Consider the following 15689-nt stretch of genomic DNA (forward strand, 5'->3'; position numbering starts at 1 on the left):
TGAAGGTATGGAAGTCTGATAACATACCGCTGAAATAATCGTACTTTGCTATTCTCCTACTAGACTGACAGCAGCAAAGAAGTATCTGAGAAAATGTTCGATTCAAACCTGTTGACAGTAAACGACATTTATTTAAATGCCTACCATAAAATTCTGCTGTTGACGGCAGATTGGTTGTGTACGGTTCGTTCATATTATCGTCCTTCTCTCAGTGTTTCCAATTGGCAATTATCGGCCACTTGAAATAGTCAACAGTAACGTTCTTTGTAAGATTTGAAGTTTTCACTACGGTGAGTTTGAAGATGGCTGTCTTCTGGGTTGTTGCGCCGTGTAGTCTGGTAGAAATTTACCGACGTTTCAGAGATCCATGCTGACTCCATCATCAGGGCTTGTCGTTCTTTAACCACTGGTGTTAATTGGGTTTGTTTGTTCATATTCACCTTCAGTGCTTGTTGGTATACAGTTTTCCAAATACGAGTAAGTGCTACTAAAATTACTTTAAAAGCAAAAACTGTTTTTAATTGCGATTACGACCCAACGTTTCTGGAAGTGATATAGTCTTTGTTCAAATGTCATTAATTTAATAATTACCCGTGTTTGTATTTACAGCACAAAAAAGGAAGACTTGTACGAGTCTTGTGAGTCAGTTTCAGAGAGGTAGTTTTCAAATCATTAAAATTGTAATAATTGAAGTCAGTTACTCAGAAACCACCTACCAGCATATGACTGCTAAATTGTGTGACTAGTTCATTTCCTGGTAGTTCGCTGGCACGCCGTCATAGCGGTTTACACAAGTGGGATACACTATACAGGATGAGTCAAAAGTATGTTTACAGATTTCGTGTTCTTGTTCCAGGATCAAAAATAAGAAAAAAATGTTCCTATAAACATGGGGTCGCAAATGTTTCATTTTCGAAATTATTATTTAGTGTTCTGTCTGACGACAGGTCCATATGAACAGGATTCTTCCATCCTTTTCTCGGACTGGGACCTGTTCATATACGTTCTTGGCAGATGATCCAGAAGTGGTTTGCCATTGCCTTATTCTGTGTGTGAATGGAGTATTTGTTTGGATGCCACAGAGAAACCGGGGAAGGCCCCGGAGGAAAACTCCGTGTTGCCTAGACCACGGCCTTGCCCAACACAAGTTATAAATTCGGGCACCGCCGGGAATCGAACCCGAGACCCCAGGATAATAGCCAAAAATAAGTTTCAATGAATGACTTTATATCAAAGTGAATCCAGCTTAAAGCAAAGATTTTCAATTAACGTTTGGGCAGGAATTGTTGGCGACATGCTTATTGGTCCACACATGCTTCCATCGCGTCAAAGAGGACCTTCATACCGATGATTCTTAGGAAGACACTTGCCACGTCTCCTTGAAGATGTACCACTGAATACAAGAAGACAAATGTGGTTTATGCACGACGGAGCCCCAGCACACTTCTCCCATCGCGTCAGATATCAACTTAATGAACGGTACCCTCAGTGATGGATTGGGCGTGGTGGCCCACTAGCATGGCCACCGAGGTCACCGGACCTGACTCCATTGGACTTTTATCTGTGGGGTCACTTGAAGTCCGTCGTTTATGCAACACCCATAAACAATGATGACGACCTATGGGAACGTGTGCAGAATGCATGCCACAGGATTCGAGGACACCCTGGTGGTACGAACGAATTCGTCAGTCTTGAGTACGTCGTGCTCGTGCATGTGTGGAGAATGGAGGAACAACCTTTGAGCATCTGTTATAAATAAACATCCCTGTCACTTATACTTGGCAATAAAGGCATACATTGAAACTTATTTTTGGCTATTATTTTGAAAAATAAGCATTTGCGATCACATGCTCATAGGAACATTTCTTCTTATTTTTGATCCAGGAACACGCACACAAAGTTTGTAAACATGCTTTTGACTCACTCTGTATATCGGAACTCTGAATAGAGTGTGTATCTGGAAGGAAACGATTCACAGTTCTTACGCTTTCTTTGCTCGATGTGCATGAAATTAACGTAAAAAGTGGTGGTCATGTCTTTCTGTCCGTTTGCAGAATTTTATTTTGTGTACGACTTGAAATTTCTTTTGGTAGAGCAGTATGGTTAGTGTGCCTACCCTGTAAGCGATAGGTTTCTGCGTCTATTCTCTGTCAGGAGCCACAATAATTTCCGTGGAAAGTATCGTGGTTCTGGACAATACGTGGTGGACATCATGTCCAGTTCATTCTGTTTCATCAACCTGTCGTCCTTTCTCGCACTGTAACCAAAACAGTTAACTGATTTTATGATGCAGTATCCTTTCTCTTCCGGAAAATTAAGGCGCCTTACCAGAATTGGACACCATCGCAAGTAATTCCAATCAGTTCCCACCTTCATATTGTTTAACGCCATTTGAACCAAATCGATCCTCTGTTTAACACCCAGATCTTCCAAGTGGGTTCTTCCCCTGATATTTCAGACCAAGATTGCGTGTGCCAGGGCTTCTCGACCTTTTCAAGACCGGGGCCACATTCACCCTTTCATATCGACTCCTGGGCTGCCTAGTTGTAAATGAGTACAATGTGTTGAAAATTCATGGCAGTTTACTGAAACTGCTGCTAATTGTTACAGACAGGTTCACATGTTTGGCCTACCCAGTAATGTTCTTTAACATAATTGCTCATTTGTTGTTCGCCGACAATTTGTGTCTGATTCTGTAAGTTAATAAGAAAATTGGATCGTTTTCGGGGTTGCACGACTTCTAATTCGATAGTAGACGTTAACCTGATGTCCAGAAAAGGGTTTTGCGATCAGACTTACGAAAGTTGCGAAAAATTACACTTAACTAACTAGATGGCTTACCGAACCCGAAAGTTCATCACCGAATTAACCAAAGCCCTCCACCAGACCCTGTCCTGGGCTAACAAAATCCAGCCTCCTTCAGCTCCTATCTCCCATTCATCCCGCCTGAGAGTATCCTCCCATCTACGTCTAGGTCTCCCCAGCGGTCTCTTCCCTTCAGGCTTTCCGACCAATACCCGGTGCGCACCTCTTGTCCTATCCATGCGCGCTACATGCCTCACCCATCTCATTAATCTCGACTTAGTCACCCTGACAATATTGGGGGAGGAGTACACATTTATAAGCTCATCATTATGCAGTTTTCTCCACGCCCCATCGTCTTCCCTCTTAAGGTACAATTTGGCTGCACGCGACAGAGACAAGCGACCGAGGCAGGCGACAGAGACGGGAGACGGACACATCGCAGCTTGTCGCCACACACTTTTGAGGTGACGACCGAGACATGCGGCAAAGTGTTTGTTTTCATTGTTTTGTTGAGACATACGTGCACATATTCTGTGAAAAATGAGTACAAAAATGCTTTTAAAAAGGTTACTCGAAGAAGAAGATGATGATGATGTGTTGCTGTGTTATTTGTTGCGAAAGAAACAATGAAAACATATGAGTTCCATATTCAAAACCAGACGTGAAGAAGGATCTTTCTGTCGGTGGTCAGTGGTCGGTTTTCTGCTACTAATTCTACCAATTGCTCATCTTGGTCACCAGTAAATTTAATTTCTGCCATTATTTTACGTGCTGCCTGAGCCCGTCGCGAGACACTACTGGTCCGAGAGCGGTCTCCTGTGCTTTGTCTCTGTCGCCTGTCTTTGTCTCGCGCTCGTAATTGTACTTCATACGATTGTACAGAGAGCAGACAGGAAGCGACCAGTCTCGGTCTCGTAACTCTGTCGCCTGCCTCGGTCGCTTGTCTCTGTCGCGTGCAGCCAAATTGTACCTTTAGGCCCAAATATCCTCCTCAACACCCTATTCTCAAACACCTGCAATCTGTGTTCCTCCCTCAGAGTGCGAGACCATGTTTCACACCCATACAAAACAACGGGCAGAATTCTTGTTTTGTAATTTTAATTTTCGGTTTCATAGAAATCAGAAGGGAAGACAAAATATTTTGAACTGAGAAGTAGCAAGCATTTCCAGAATTTAATCTCCTCCTAACTTCCTCATGAGTATCATTTTGATTTGTTACTGTTGTTCCCAAATATTTGAACTTTGTAACACCTTCAAAGGATTAATTAACCACCCTAAGATAATTCTGCCCGCCTATCTGCTGATGACGAGATACTAACATGTACTTAGTTTTTTCTGAATTTCCTTCTAGCTCCACCTGTCTACTAGCCTCTAGTAAAACATCTGCGTTCCTCTTTATTGTAATCATATTGTCCCCCAATAAATTAACATCATCAGCATGTGCCAGTAGCTGATGTGTCCCATTCAATTGCAAACCCTCCTGCCTATCTTGGACTTTCCTGATGGCATATTCTAGCGCAAAGTTAAAGAGCAAGGGATACAAAGCATCTCCTTGTTTTATACAAATACAACAATGTCTATAAACAGACACAACAATGCCAAACGCAACACGTCACAGTATTAATGGAAGCAATTGGCGATAAAATAGCTCTATCTCGGAAACCGTTCGGAATAGGACACCTGTACAAATACACTTTTTGCTTAGAATGACCGATACTATGACCTCCCAGAATATTGACCTTTCCTCCTGGGACACCTGTATAGTAGACCGTGGAAGAGTGAAGGGTCTTGATCAAGTGCATTGTTTCCATTCTGTAAATACTGTTAATATTTGAGGATAGTGGAAAGAAGGTCCACAAAAGATTTGTGGGGACAAAGTGGCACTGGGACAGGTTTTTCTTCGAATTCTGCTGTTTTCTCATGCCATTATCATTCCACTACTGCTCCATATTCATTCGTTTTTCATCTGGGTTTTGCCCGTTAGCGGTCCAGTTGTGGAGCCATCGTCTCACCCCATTGGAACAATAAAGAAACAAAGACGCTAGTTTTGAGCAAATGCGACCTCCGTTCTTGCACACGCAAGCCGAACAGACTTTTGCCCCATATTTTCCTATAATCGGCAATCGCCAGGCAGTTCGCTGCATTGGGGTTTATGACTTGTTTATAGCCCGTCAATGCTATTTACATTGAGATGGGTTGTTTCTGTATCACAATTCTACCCCTTCACTACTATTTCCTTCCGGATCGACTGTCCTAATGAAGAAAGGATAATACAACGAACGAAGAAACAATATAAATGGACAAGAACATCATCAGAAAATGAAGACTATAAATCATAAAAAACAATAAAAATCAGTAATTCAGTGATAAGTTTAAACTACATAACACCCGTTGATGGATAAATTATAGCCGAAACTAGTCGTGTAAGTTCCTATTGTAATCGAGTACTCGATGGGGAACGTTAAATGATGTTTTAATCTTTTAACATTATTATATTTGTGATTGACGGCAAACATTTTTAATATATTTTTAATACTGAAGAAAGGATAATGTTATCTCAATTACTGCTTACATCGCACTTTTTAAATCTTTTTGTCCAGATTTTATCAGTTAACGTGTATCACTTCCCCCCCCCCCACTTATTTCAATATATTTTACTAAAATGCTTTAAAATAATCCCATCACTCTACTTAATCTGTGTTTAAGATAATTATTACATACCTCGGTATCAAGCTTCGGATAATCTTAGCCATGATGGACTTTATCTAATTTTGCTTCAGACAGAATCTATAGGGCCTGAAGATGGTCTCGTGAAACCGAAACAAGTACATTGTTGTGTGCGGCGGAACGCTTGCTTACTATATATTTGTGTAAAAAATATAACAGTGATGAGAATGGACACACTAGTGCTGCTGTTTGGACCTTCTATAATCCATGGAGTTGTGCAGTCCATGGCCATCTTTTTTTGTAAAGGCACAGGTCTATAATTAAAGGGCGTGGCAAGATTGTATAACTTTTCGCTTTTCCGATCAAATTCGGGAGGAGTCTTAGTATACATTTTAGTTTACTTCCATGGCTTTACAGGTGAAGACTGTCTTCTGTTTGTCATTATGCCTGTGTTTGTTCAAATAAACAGTTAATTGTTTGATTTTAACATGGCTCTGTTCTGGGTTGTAGGTTTGTGTAGTCTGGCAGAAGTTTACCAACGTCTCAGAGGTTCTTGCTGCCTCTTACATCAGAGTGATCGTCCTCATATTTTCAGGAGATCCCGAATTCAGATCTCGGCTTCCCTTATGTTTATCATGGTTTTATTCAGTACCTGCAGGCAAATGCTGAGATAGTGCCTTTAACAGTGACACGACCACTTGGAGCCATGTTTCCAATCAATTATTCGCTTGTCACCCTACGATGTTTCGTCTGACGAACAAATAGCGTCTTAAATTCTTCTGTACCACATGAGAATGTTCCCATTTTATTTCATTTCATAAAATACAATGCAACGTTAATTTGTAGGCTATAAGGACTGTAGTTGTGTCGTACATTGTACGAAAATTTTATTGTATCCGCATGGAATTCTAATAAGTACATTGCAAACAGTATTAAAAATACAGGCATACCTCGGAGATATTGCGGGCTCGGTTCCAGACCACCGCAATAAAGCGAGTCACGAGTTTTTTGGTTTCCCAGTGCATATAAAAGTTATGGCTACACTATACTGTAGTCTATTAAATGTGCAATGGCATTATGTCTTAAAAACCAATGCGAGAATTACCAAAATGTGACACAGAGACACGAAGTGAGCACATGCTGTTGGGAAAATGGCGCCGATAGACTTGCTCGACGCAGGGTTGCCACAAACCTTTAAAAAAAACAAAAAAAACGTAATATCTGCGAAGCGCAATAAAACGAGCAATGCCTGACTTTATCGAGTAGAGTTGATGTAACTAACCCCTGAATTAGGAAGTTTTGAAACAGATGATTCAGATATGTTTTAAGAACTTATAGATTAAGATGTTAATAGGTATCGATTTCGCACGTTATATCGAAGGATGTTGAAAATTAAGTGGACTGATAAAGTACGAAATGAGCTGGTCTTAGACAGAATAGGCGAAGGAAGAAGTCTGTGGAAAAATCTTACGAGAAGAAGAGATAGGATGGTGGGACACATTTTGAGACATCTAGGATTGGTTAATTTGGTAATGGAAGGAACAGTTGAAGGGGAGACAAAGATTGGAATATGTGACGCAGATTTTTGAGGATGTGGGCTGCAAGAAATATGTGGAAATGAAGAGATTGGCGCAAGATAGGCGAAAATGAAGGACCGCATCAAACCAGTCGAAAGGCTGGTGACAAACAAACATAAAACAAACATCGACTTCAAATTTTTATTCATTCCCTTTCGTCGCTTCATGTTTATATTCTGTCTTCTTCTTTAGCTTTTGTCCCGCTTTGGAGGTTGGCTTGATCTAGACCAGGGGTGGCCAACCCAAATGATCTTTCGGGCCACTTTGGAAATGCATCATAACTCCGCGGGCCACATATAACTGTAAACTCATGAATAAAACAGGCAATATCTGTCATATATTCGCAAGAATATTATTTTAAAATCAAAGTTAATTTTTTCTCATAATTTCGACAGATAATTTTTGAATATATGGATGCACAAATAATGTATTTTTTAATACATTGGTTTTCACTACTTTGGCCATTATAAAATAAATATATTTTGTAAAAGTGTGATGAATCTCGCGGGCCGGAAAAATGTTCAAGGCGGGCCACATGCGGGCCGCGGGTTGGCCACCCCTGATCTAGACATTCGGTAGGACTCCTTGGACGAGTGATCAGCCCGTCGCTGTACACAGGACAGCACAACACAGAAAGACGCGGACAAACATCCATGCTTTGAGTGGGATTCGAACCCACGTCTCAGACCGCGCGGCCACTGTGACGGTGTTTATATTCTGTTCTTGTATATATATATTGATTTTTATTGAACTTCTGGAGAAGATTTCAGAAAACAATTTTACATGCAAATGTTTCAGGACGATTGTAACAAATCAATTAAAATTACATTCATCAACAAATTAAGAATAATTTAAATACTGTCCAGGTGGTCATATTTTGTGTTCATCTCATATATTAAAATGTGAAGATTAAAATATACAAAAATGTAGTGTTACCTCCTGTTTTTGTATGGATATGAAGAAGCTGGGGGAATTTGCATGACGGGGAGCTTTATAATATATTTGCGACACTATTTTTTTTACTAGGGTGATGATTAAAGCAAAAGAAGCCGAAATGAGATGATAAATGCATACGGCTTTTGAAAAATGAAGGGAAGAGGCCTTGGTGTATATGAGGGGATAATATTACATTTGATTTGGAAGGAATGAGACTAAATTAATGCCCAGTAAATTTGTCTTGTGAAATATTGGGTGCGCTAAAAGGCAATTTATTTCTTGACTAATTGAGTCACTGTTAATTTCTCAAGGACTCTGCTCCGTAATGTTAGACTTCCGGGTCACTGATTTTACCAGTTCCTAAACTCGTTTCTTGTCTTATCAGTGTTGTTATTTTCTCTAAGTGATCCGTTAATCGGTGCGTCATTTCCTTTGTTTTGATTACAGGTTTTTATTCTTTGTGTATTTGTGTTTGTGGAATTAATCACAACAGTTTAGAATAGTCTTCATTATACAGCAAACTGCTTATGTAGGATTTGATGGTCTCACGGCGGTAAGGATGAGGAAGGCTGTCTCCTGTGTTATAGAGCCGTGTAGTGTGATGGAAGTTCATATATGTGCTTCTGTTTATATTATAAGGTCCCATATTTTGTCATTTGGTCTGCGGAGACGATGGTTTTATTGTATTAGTGATGAAACATGATTACAAATTTACCAGGAAGTATCACGTTTCAGACAGTGGTGTCCCCTTTCATCCAATGACAATTTTAGAGAAAAAGTTTTGTTGTAAATGACAAAAAAGATTTGATTACGTTTGCTGATTGATTCAAATTCAGAAGACCAACTTCAGAAAACTGCACATAAATTATGGAATATGACAAAACGATTTTAACTTAGATATTATATGATTCAAGCACCATACTACACATTACAACACTAACTAATTTATAAAGTCCAGCACAAAACATCCAGATGAAGTTACGCGGTCTGAAATGGTTGAATAAATTAGTACAGTCCACAGATCAGGAGAAAATCCCTGCTAGGAATTCAATATACGCGCATGCACAACATTTCGCTGTGAGTGACGACCCATCCTAAAAGCATTCGTTCCACAACCACTGAATGAACAACAGACGACAGGCTTTCATGTGTTCTAATGGGTACAGGTTTAGGATTACCTCACAGTGGCACAGTGATTTAAACTAGAATATTATCGCAACACCCGCAGAACACATTAGAGGTCCACTCACTACACGCTACTCTTAAATGCTTGATGTGTTCAGTCTGTGTTATTTATTTATTTATTTAGTGTTCTGTCTGACGACAGGTCCATATGAACAGGATCCTTCCATCCTTTTCTCGGACTGGGACCTGTTCATATACGTTCTTGGCAGATGATCCAGAAGTGGTTTGCCATTACCTTCTTCTGTGTGCGAATGGAATAATTGTTGGGATGCCTCGGAGAAACCGGGGAAGCCCCCGGAGGAAAACTCCGTGTTGCCTAGACCACGGCCTTGCCCAACACAAGTTATAAAATCGGGCACAGCCGGGAATCGAACCCGAGACCCCAGTCTGTGTAGTAGCGTAAAACTCTGACGTATCACACTTCCCACCAATAGCAGCCCTCTAGTAACATTCCCCCCGCACCGCACCAGAAACGACTTCCCCCAGCAGGGTTTTTCTCGTCATCTGTGGACAGTAGCTTTGACTGCGTTTTGGGTGTAGGCTAATGTATCACGTTTAAAGAACTCTGAAGGAAAGGAAAACATTAAATGTAAACGTAAGTGTGGAGCAATAGAAATAAAAGAAAGGAGAGACGGGTATGTATGGATAAGACTGTGTATTAAAAACAGTAGTTAAAATCAAATTGGAACAGGCAGAATTTTTTTTATATCTGTAGCAGTAATGTCTGCATGAGAATATAAGACAAGTGAAGACATTAGAAACAAACTAGAGGCTTTCTGTGTTAATAAAACAGTGTAAAATTTATAAATGACTCTGGAACAGTTCGATAGAATGAAAGAGGATTACATTCGAAGGAAAATATTAATGTAGGTAACAGACCAATGAGCTCATTCATACCTTGCAGTTTCGGAGTTACGTGGTTAGTGCTTGTTCCTAGACAAATCTTTATCGTATCATCAAGCTTCACGTTCTATATCTCACAGTTTTTCTACTTCACCTTTGTTACGACGAAGTATTACCCATATTGTTTGTTTTCTTCCATTTGGGATTTCGCTTGAAATTCAATAAATCTGGGCATAGTATTTGTTTTATTAATGTGGACCTATGCAAAAGTTACTTGTAATCTTTGTGGTAATGTTGGATAGTTGGACGTGTTTGCTCATGAATTCTGTCGCCTTTGTACTTTGAGCCCTCATTCCATTGCGATGAACTAAACATGTAAATTCCATCGAATGTTACGCGTAACACATTGAACTTTTCTGGAAGCCATATGACGGTTTGTCGAGGGGAGGAGCTGTGGTTTCGTAAGCGTAAGAAGGATATTGTGTCAGATTTTTCAGATGTGTGAGGACGAACATGGAGACACGTTTCGTTATTAACATCCTTCGTATTGCGAAATTGATGAATTGGAACTACAAATGGTACATCAGGGTAGCAGTGCCCAACGTGCCGAAGTCTTGCTTTAATGAACAGGATAGAAATGGACTAATATGAGATCTGAGGTTCTCACAGCGACGCAGTGTCGATGTTGGTCTCCAGAATTGTGACGACGTGTGTACTTATAGTTGTTACTAACGTTTAGGAGGTGCATACTGCCTTCATTTTCAGCACTTTAGCCCTGAATATGGACAGAATGTTCTTCCGAAACGTTGGCATCTACTACAAGTCTACACGACGTTGAAACGTAGAGGACAGACATTGACACAAACAGAAGCTAACCTCAAGCCAGTGGCAAAATGTAAGGAATATAAATAAGTAAATACGCCCTATATAAATAAGACGGAATGAAATGTAGGGAAAGCAAGATGGAAACATTTTAAAATAGATAGCAGGCAGGAAAGAAAGAAAGTAAAGAAAGACGACAGTACGTAAAGTTTGAAATGTAAGAAAGAGAATAGGTAAAAAGTTACATCTCTTTTCTTCTTAATTTGCAATAAGTTTATTTATTTATCCTATAAATTTTCAGAAAGCTGATGTTCTGTCGAACCCATTTTTAAAGTTACGGTGCACCTTTGTTGCCCGTATTAACTACAGAACCTCGATGTGATGCTTTTAAGGGTTCAGACCTCCACATTAGGACGTACAGCTACTTGGAATGACAGAAAGCAAACGGCACGAGCGGCCCAACAAACGAAACGATGCGTTCATTATTGTATACAGCACAATGATGGACGTGGAATCTCAGAGTCTTACTTAGAACCCCTTTTTCAGCCCCGACACCACTTCACTCGGTGAGCCGGATCACATCCGGTTCCAGGTTGCCCGTCATTGATCATTGTTTTCAGAGCAGACTGATATTTTTCGTGGTTTTCCTCTGTCTCCTAAGATGAATGCCGAGTTAATATCTTCAAATAGACGGTGACCATCTTTCAAATCCGTTTTTTCTCATTCGTGATTGCCTCTTCGTCTCATTGGGTGTATACCCTTCGATGCTAAAGAAGCGTCGTTAATGACTGATAATAAGTCCTCATCTTTCTTAAGTATTTAAGTAAGAAATTAGGTCCCTGCCATTGAGGCCTATCATATCGTTAGTACGTTCACGGGTTAGGCCTTTTGGCTTGTTCTTGGGTCTACTTACGTTTCTTCAACTTCAGAGCCTGTGGGACTAGGTTTAGATTTATTCGTAGGAGGCGTTCCAAGCAAATGGTTGTGTGGCTGAGATTCAAGACTTCGGGGCGACGAGTCTGAAGGTTACTGATCCTCTTTTGGGATCTTGCGCCGTGTAGTCTGGTAGAAAATGACCGAAGTTTCAGAGGCGGTTAGTTTTACCCTGATTTATGTCAGTTCATGTAATGTGTGCGAGAGAAGTGCTGGCTGACACAGTGACATTTTTTCCTTGTCTCTTGCATGTGGATAATAGGGACGGAATTTTTCGCGGAAGGCCTATATCGTTTGCCAGTGAGGATAAATAATATTTGTGTCCTTTTTTTATATGGATGAAAACATATACAGCGTTGGGGGGGGGGGGGGTTGTCTCTCTCAGGTAGAAAAGAGGCCTACATAATTGTTAAATACGGCAAATTGTTGTCACTGGGTCACTTCTAATCTTCGTTGTTGAAGTTGTAAGAATCAGCTTTAACGGACCCCACAGAGAAGGTATTTTTATTAGAAGGCCAAGATAGACAATGGTCTACGCCAGAGAAAATTGTCCCATAATTATAGGCTTGTTACAAGCCTTGAGAATTAGTGTTGCACCAAGAAGTAAAAATAGGACAGCCCGTGCCATTGGATTCCAAGACCTGGGAAATGGCCATCGTGTGGATTTAACAATTCTGCGATTAAGCAAACATGTCATTGCTTGGTAAACAACTGAATAACACTGTTGTTTTAATTCATGTCATTGTATTTATTGCTGCTGAAAGTATGTAAATATATGTAAGGAGAGAGAGAGAGAGAGAGAGAAAGAGGGCAAATTCACTTAAATTTTTGTCTGGCATAGTAAGTATTTCGTATTGGCGGAATTGTTTAATCTATGAACTGCCTTAGATTTGGACATTTATTGAATTCTGACTTTGGGTTAAAGTATCTATTTTTTTGTGGGTACGAGAAGTAGGTTTTACCTCATGAAAATTATGACACACTCGAGCCGTAGGAGTTACGTTATAAATTTGATAATTCTGATAGCGTTAAGTGTTGTATGTTTTTCAGTGTTTCCTCCAGAACATTCAGCTGACTTTTCGTTTGAGGTTTCATGGGTTTCCTGTTGAATTTAACGCTTTGAAGTTGGGGTGTAATCTCTTACACTGAAGTTAGGCATTTTAAGAATCGTAAACATCCGTAACGATACTGTGAAATATGTATCTTTTATGCATCGTGTCGGTACATCTTAGAAAACCTGAATGGAAGAATCCACTTACAAAACCAAAGGGTAAATGTTAGGGAAAAATAATGTGTATAAAAGAACAAAGATGGGAGATGTGGCCTGTAATTCTTTCGTTCAAGATAAGGCCCATTGACGAACTCATACGAAGAGGGCAGTGAACCTTCGGATTCCATAAAAGGAGGGGAATTTGACTAGCTGACCGACTGTTGGTCCCTCTAGGACTTTGTTACATGAAGTTGTTTATCATGAAATGGTTATTAAAATACCACCAACTGGTGTACTGTATTAATGCTGCTATAAAAGTGAATACAGTAATGAAACTTTGCGTTCTTCAAAAGGTGAGGAATTAGTTGATTAGATGATTATAACTTTGTCAAGGAGGTCGAGGCTCTACCGAGTTAGTCAATGATTTAAACATGTTTAGTAATTGCAGGTAAAGGTTGTTATATTGTATTTTTTAAAGTAAATTTGACAAATTTTTCGTGAATGTCAGTATTATGGCACGACACCATGAAATATGACTTAGTCTCAGTTTTTTTTAGCTGGGAGTTATTCGAATCTTCTAAGAATTTTTCGAAGCCCCTACAGCTCGCAAAAGCTGGTAAATCTCTGTTTCATAAATAATACCAGGAGACTGAGGTACGATTTAATGTTTGTGTTCATTACCTCGAAATGTTAGAAAAGTACCTGTGACTGGAGGCCTGGGAGTAGAAGAATGTTCAGAACGTAACTGTTAATGCACGTCCTCTGTGCAATGTATTCTTGACAATGGCTAGACTTAAGTTTCTTGCTGGACGAAGTCCGACAAGACTTCCAGCAAGAAGCTGCGATTTTTCTTATGGGGGTTGAGAAGAGAAGTGAACTGAAACAAACGCAAACTTACGCTGAATTGGAGCAACACTTAACGTAGTTTCAGCAGAGTTCGCGAGACTTATTTCAGAAAACAGAATTTCTGGAATTCGACCATATAAATGTAGGCATAGAGAGGCGTGATGTGTGTCTCATAAAATGCCCTAAAGTAAAGTACAATTTCTGAAAACCGTTTTTCATTCGCATTTTTCATATTTTTATACGCGAAACACAATTCTTCAGTTTCCACACACCGTGTACATTTTCCAGGGGCTTAATTAATTTAAGTGAAACACGACACAAAACTTTATATGCGTTAATAGTGCTTCTTCATTCTTTTGCAGGTACAAGGAAGGAGGACCACATACCGAGATGGCCAATTACTTCGCGTGCATGTGCCTGACGCGGGTTTTGCTGCCACTCAGCCTCTCCCTGAGTGAGTACTCCATGTGATTATACTCATGTGACATGCCTTTTTCATATTTTATTACAGTAAAACGCACAAAAGTTAGTCTTCATTGACACATTCTGTGTCAGAATGGTATGGAAACAACAAAATATTGATGCAACTGAAGATTGCTGTCTTGTGGGTTGTTGCGCTGTGTAGTCTGGTAGTGTTTACCAACGTTTCAGAGGTCCTAGCTGGCTCCATCATCAGGGCGGACGATCGCCCTGATGATGGATCCTATATATTGATACACCTCACAAAGAAACAAGTGGTAGACTTTATAGTAGCCACACGATACATAAAAAATGTTTCCGCATGAAATTTACCTATTAAGTCTTACGAGACAAAATATAAGGAACAAAATTAATTATCTCAGTGGAATATTGCTAATAAGAACCACAATTTCTACCTATGACGTTTATTTTATGATACGAGACATGCCAGCAGTGTTACAGAGACAAAGATTTTATAGGAGTGTAATGATTGTAATAATCACAGTAATAATAATGAATGTCATTACTACAGACTAAGATTTCATATAATGACAGTAACATCAGTGTCATTATTTCCGTGTAACGTAGTTTGCTGAGGTAGCGACAAGAACAAGACTGAGGCGCTTTGTGGTTTTGGTTAAACCTGCTGTTACGATGCATTTCCATACGGATCAAGGCCAGTCTGTGACCACGTGAATGAGTCTCATTCAGTATGGCCAGAAAGAGATGACAGGCGACGAAGCCGACTGCTATTTATTTATATAGTTTATCGTGTGTTATCTGTTTGTTGAATATATGTGGTTATTTAACTCCACTGTCAGCAATTCAGAGTATACAGCGTTCACTGATGGATAGGATAATTAATGAACAATGAATTGGAACGAATACGTAAGGAAGCGGACCTGGTTTAATGTAAGGTAACATATCGGTATTTGTCTGGAGGGATTGCATCAGGGTAGCCGGTCTCCGGCTGAGATTTGAACCCCGAATATTCCGAATACAAAGCATGATCGCCAATTGTTTGTGGCTTTTTTATGTTCTTAGGAACGTTACTTTGTTTGGTAACGTGCAATCCGAAAGAAACTTGAGAGTCGGTGAGTAATAACAACTCCGAGGTCCCAGAATGCACGGAACCTTTTGTCACGTCCCTCAGCAACTTTTGCTTTTACCTTTTTTAAAGTTTATAGCTTCTGGTGAAAATTAAACTAAAATATATTACGTGTGCGTGGCCTTTAGGGACTCTCTGGAAGTCAGCCACAACAAATGGACACACCTCAGATATTTCCCTGTTTTGTCATGTTTTATCAGCATCCCGAGCGGCCGATAAAAGCTGTAAGTAGTAGGTAACGTGTTGTTTCGCAACAGCCAACTGCTCTCGGTAGTGAGTTATCATAGAACGCTTTTTT

At 39.9% G+C, this 15689-nt stretch overlaps 1 protein-coding gene across 16 annotated transcripts in view; it reads left to right on the plus strand.

Annotated features, from left to right (window-relative positions):
• The window catches only part of Piezo (piezo type mechanosensitive ion channel component), a 160042-nt gene that overhangs the window by 677 nt on the left and 143676 nt on the right, over positions 1-15689 (plus strand). For 14 of the 16 annotated variants that reach the window (XM_087354064.1, XM_087354067.1, XM_087354072.1 and 11 more), the window contains exon 2: positions 14187-14278. In XM_087354064.1, the coding sequence (XP_087210190.1) occupies positions 14215-14278 (64 nt within the window). In that variant the 5' untranslated portion in view covers positions 14187-14214. Of the gene's footprint in view, positions 1-9661; positions 9806-14186; positions 14279-15689 lie in introns of those variants that run through there. The other 2 variants (XM_087354065.1, XM_087354066.1) reach the window with 2 other exon arrangements.

The sequence above is a fragment of the Zootermopsis nevadensis genome, unplaced genomic scaffold, assembly GCF_977971745.1.
Source record: "Zootermopsis nevadensis isolate Lab colony 2312 unplaced genomic scaffold, Znev_1.0 Znev_ptg000022l, whole genome shotgun sequence".
Classification (NCBI taxonomy): domain Eukaryota; kingdom Metazoa; phylum Arthropoda; class Insecta; order Blattodea; family Termopsidae; genus Zootermopsis; species Zootermopsis nevadensis.